Genomic DNA, 4,898 nt, shown 5'->3' on the forward strand with positions numbered 1-4,898 from the left:
CCACGGCTGTGGCGACTGCACCGTCCCGTCCCCCTCGCCGTTCTTGTTTCACAAATCACCTACAGTCGTCTCATTTGCCCTCGAAACAATTGCGGAGGTCTACAGATGAGCCTCACTCTCCTCTAACAGAAGGATCAACCTAAATTCGAGGCATGAGGGGCCTGTCCAAGACCTGCTGGGCCAGCCCTTGCATCTAACTCAGCTCTCCGGGCCTCTGGCCCCTGGCTCCTGGCCCTAGGACGTGCCCACTCGGCCGTGTGTTTCCTCACTAACATCCCTTCTGTCTCTGCAGCCCCTGCGGGTCAACAGCCAGCCCGGCCCTCAAAAACGATGCCTCTTTGTTTGTCGGCATGGGGAGCGGATGGACGTGGTGTTTGGGAAGTACTGGCTGTCCCAGTGCTTCGACGCCAAAGGTGAGTGTGGGCTGGCCCTCTCGGCCTTGGCATACCTCTCGTGGCCTCTAGGGGGCACCATTAAGCTCCCGTGGTTCACAGGGAGTCATGTGTGGATTCACGTGCGGAAAATGCCTGCAATCCCTAAGTCCTCCCCAACTGCCTTGAGTTTTAGGGAAGAGGGAAGGTGTTCCAGTCCCCATTCTATAAATCAGAGCGCCAGGGACCAGAGGAGGAAGATGTGTCTCCCACTGACATGGGATCAACGCATCACAGAGACATGTCCAGACTCCCTGGCTGGAGTTTCTACTCCTTTGCCTCCATTTTCATCTGAGTGGCATTTCAGGAGGAGGCTTCGCCCTCCAGGGATTCTCACCTGCTCTAATGGCTGGCATTCACTTAGAAAATGTCCCTTGTTGGACCAGCCAGTGGTGGTGTGGTAGTTAAGGCTGCTGGATCTCACGGGTCGAGACTCAGACCCGGCAGCTTGAAAAACATGCCAGGTGCATGTATGTGCATGCCCAAAATTCCAGAAGGAGAAATGACGGAGGAAGGATTGCAGAGTGGCTGCCCCCCATACTTTCTCTCTGGTGAGCACACGTGCTCTCTTGCAAAACTCTTCCTGAAAATGATAGAAAGGAAATAAAGAAGCTATCCCTTGTTACTGTCATCAGCAGAATGGAAGAACAGGTCTCAAGTCAATCTACTGAGAGAAAGTGCTAGACTCCACAGTTTCGCTCGACTCTGGAGAAATCAGTTTGATCTCTCTGGCCAAGAACAGATGAGGTTGGGGAGGGTGGGGCAGAAGGGAAGTCCCAAGGAGGAGGTCCTGGAGTCCCTGTGCACCTTCTGTTCTAGGCCGCTACGTACGCACCAACCTCAACATGCCCCACAGCTTACCTCAGCGCAGCGGTGGCTTCCGGGAGTACGAGAAAGACGCTCCCATCACCGTGTTTGGGTGTATGCAAGCCAGACTGGTGGGTGAGTGCCCCACCAAGCCCCCCCCCCAAGACCTGGCCCCCACGGGCTGGCCAGCACACTTCCTGGGGGTCTCTGTGCCCCACGAAGCCCCCCCCCAAGACCTGGCCCCCATGGGCTGGCCAGCACACTTCCTGGGGGTCTCTGCTGCTTCCCCGGAAATAATGGCTCTCCCAGCTCAGAGGTACTTACTACCCAGGCATGAGTTTAGGGCACCATGCTCCTCGCTGGATGGATCCCCCAAGGAGAGCCAGGTGGGGTTCCCGTGCAGGAGTGCAGCTGCAGGGACTGGGGAAGTCAGGCTCAGTACATCCGGTTCAGGACAGCCATCTGTGCCATCAGAGCTGCAAGAAGAGGACACAGGTGAGGGCGGAGCCCCGAGCTGCCGACCTCGCAGAGGCCCGCCGCTGCTTCGAAGACGCTCCATTTTCGCAGGCCCATCCCAAGCCTGCCAGGCAAAGCAGTCCACTGTCCCATTCAGTCTTTTTTGTCTTTTTTTTTTTTATCTTTTTATGCCTATTTGCAATTAATTGCAAATTCTAAATGGTAGCTTAAGATGTGCTTTCTGTTTTGTCTATAGTAGATGAAAGTATTATAGAGCACAGTGCCCCATTATGAAATTTAATCATGTTTACAGAATGCAAATAACTACTTCCTAGTCAACATGATAGCTTGAGCACACACCTTTTTTCTGCTCTTCTCTCCAAAACACCACTAAATTCACATTAAAGCAGTGTGACCAGGGCCAGTTGGTGGGATGATGTCTAAGGTGGCTGAGTCCCACTGATTGTGGGTTGGAGTCCCCAATCCAATGGCCTGAAAAACATGCCATTCAGTCATTTCATCAATATTTATTGATTGGTGACTTTATGCTGGGCTTGGTGTTGGGGACCTACGTGTGCGCCCCACCCTCGGGGATATTTGTACATGGATACACCAATAGGATGATACACTCAGTCACAGGGCTGTGTGCAGAGAGCAGAGTGGGCACACAGAGGCCTGTTAGAGGGGAAGAGAGATGGCGGCCGAGGGGGAAGGAGCAAGAGGGCAGGAGGGCATAGCTGAGGTCACAGACGCAAGACACAGCCGTGCAAGTGCAGGGCAGGCCTGTCTTGTTTCTGGGGCATAAGTTGCCAGGCAGAATAAAAGACGGGACTGATGGAGGCCGCGTGGTGGCGCAGTGGGAGCAGGCAGTGCTCCGTGAGACGGCACCACAAGCCGAGGTTCCCGGTTTGCGACCAGAGCCCTCCCCGTGCACACCAGCCACATGTGCGTCTGAGATCTGGGCTGGTGGGGGCTGGAGAGAATGACCTCATCAGGACCTGTCGGGGTGCTGTGTCCTGGTCCCCGTCTCACTCGCTGTCTCTCTCACTTATGCACTAAATAAACTTGAACAGAGAGCCATGAGGCGGGCGAGGTGAGTACAGACACGTTCACAGAAGACTGTCAGCACGACTGGGGCGTCTGGGCTTTATGCCGTGGAGAAGGGAATGGATCCCATGAGGAAAAGTGGTCAGGGTGCCACGCGTTGGGAGAGATCTCTGGAGGCTAAATGTATGCCACATTTTGAGACTTTATTTAGCACAAAATAAAATGGAAATAAGGCCTCAGTTTCTCTCCCCTCCAGCACAAGATAGAGGTGAGGATGTTACCCCATTGGAAGTCAGAGGATTATCCTGTCTCTGGGCCTCTCCTGAGGACACTTGGCCATTTGTTATGACCAGAGAGAAGGGTCCCCTTCCATAGAGGCCCTGATGAGGGCGTCTGCATGATGGGACTTCCGCTCTATGTTAGCACCCCCCCAGGAAGGACAGGTCTCCCACCCCTCAAATTCCCGGTGGGCCTGAGGCCGAGTAAGCCTGCCAGCCCGATCCTGTGGTCTCTGTGCAGGCGAAGCCTTACTCGAGAGCAGCACCAGCGTCGGCCACGTCTACTGCTCCCCGTCCCTCCGCTGCGTCCAGACCGCACACAACATCTTGAAAGGTAAACGCTCGGGTGGGCGGAGTCAGCTCGTCCACGCACTGTGTCTAGACAGCCCCACACCTCAGTCACCTCAGATCATGAGGGCTGGCTGACGGAAAGCTCACATCTGGAATTTGTAGCAAGGGTTCCTTCAGAAGACGGCCTTCCGGAAGTGGCGGAGTCATCCTCTGGGGGCGTAGACCTCAGGAAAGGAGTGCACCGACAATGTTTTCTTGCAACTTGAAAGCTCTCCTGGATGAACTGTCAGCTTGCAAAATATTTAGAGCTTATAGTGATCCATTCTTGCACTAAGATAGTCAGAATGGGGACCAGCAGGTGGCATAGCGGTTAAGGCACTAGACTCCCACATGGCCGGCAGTGGTTCAAGTCTCAGACCTGTTGGCTTGAAAAATCATGCCAAGCATATGCATGTGCATGCGTGCTCAAAATCCAGAGGGAGAATGGAGGAGAAGGGATTGCAGCGTGTCCATCCCCCCCACCAGGGGAGGTGTTTTCTCACTTTTCCTCTCATTCTCTCTCTCTCTCACTCTCTCTGGCAAATGCACACACCCTATGACCAAAAAAGAAAAAGTTTCTCCCTGCTTTGATCAGCTCTTTGCCTCTTGTTTACACTCCAGGGATCTTAAAGTCTCCCTTGTTTCTTTGCTTAATTAGAAAAGCTTTAAAAAGCACATTACTATAAAGACACTCAACTTTCACCTAAAATCCATGGACGTTTGAGTGACAGGGATCACCATTCTCATTTCACCAGAAGGAAAACCGAAAGACGCAGCACTGAGCTGTTCACTTACATCAGACAAGTGAAGGGGCCGGAATAGACGGGGGACAGAGCCGGGTATTGTATTTGGGTCTGCTATTCCTTAGCCCTGGGCAAACATTCTCTTTGCTGCCAGAAGGCATTTATGTACCAAATTCACACAGAAAAACTGGGCTGGTACAAGATGAAGAGAGCTAGGCTGGGGCGTCTCCTGCTTGGACAGAAATTGCAGTATAGTAAAACAGGACTCACGGCCAGCAGTGGGCTTTGTGGTTAAGGCGCTGGACTCTCACATGGCCAACCACAGTTCGAGTCCCGGATCTGGCAGCTCGAAAATCACACCAGGCATGTGTGTGTGCATGCCCAAAAATCCCGGGAGAAGAACAGAGGAGAAGGGATTGCAGCATGGCTGTCCCTTGGGGGGGCGGGAGTGACTTCTCACTTTCTCACTGTCCTGCAAGTACATGCACCTTGTGGCAAACACACACACACACACAAACTCAAACCATTCGGCACTGGATTCTCTGGTAGAAAAAAACGAATAATTTACATGCTCTCCTAATACACTGTAAGCAACTCTACTGTAATGGATGCTGAGGAATGTCAAGTTTCTTAGTAAGACAGTCATGGACTTTAGTAGGAAGCAGGACCAACAGATGCCGTAATGGCTACGTTGCTGGACTCCCATGTAGTCAACTGTGGTTCGAGTCCTGGGCCCGGTGGCTTAAACTCACGCCTGGCGCATGTGCGTGTGTGCCCAAGATCCCGAGAGGAGAATGGAAAAGAAG

The 4,898-nt window shown here is 53.0% G+C and overlaps 1 protein-coding gene across 2 annotated transcripts in view; it reads left to right on the top strand.

Annotated features, from left to right (window-relative positions):
• Positions 1-4,898, top strand: part of UBASH3B (ubiquitin associated and SH3 domain containing B) — a 170,464-nt gene that overhangs the window by 153,184 nt on the left and 12,382 nt on the right. For both annotated transcript variants that reach the window (XM_006148801.1, XM_027771988.1), the window contains exons 8-10: positions 293-413; positions 1,251-1,373; positions 3,261-3,353. In XM_006148801.1, the coding sequence (XP_006148863.1) occupies positions 293-413; positions 1,251-1,373; positions 3,261-3,353 (337 nt within the window). The remainder of the gene's footprint in view (positions 1-292; positions 414-1,250; positions 1,374-3,260; positions 3,354-4,898) is intronic.

Source organism: Tupaia chinensis, unplaced genomic scaffold (genome assembly GCF_000334495.1).
Source record: "Tupaia chinensis unplaced genomic scaffold, TupChi_1.0 Scaffold000247_1, whole genome shotgun sequence".
NCBI classification, from domain to species: domain Eukaryota; kingdom Metazoa; phylum Chordata; class Mammalia; order Scandentia; family Tupaiidae; genus Tupaia; species Tupaia belangeri.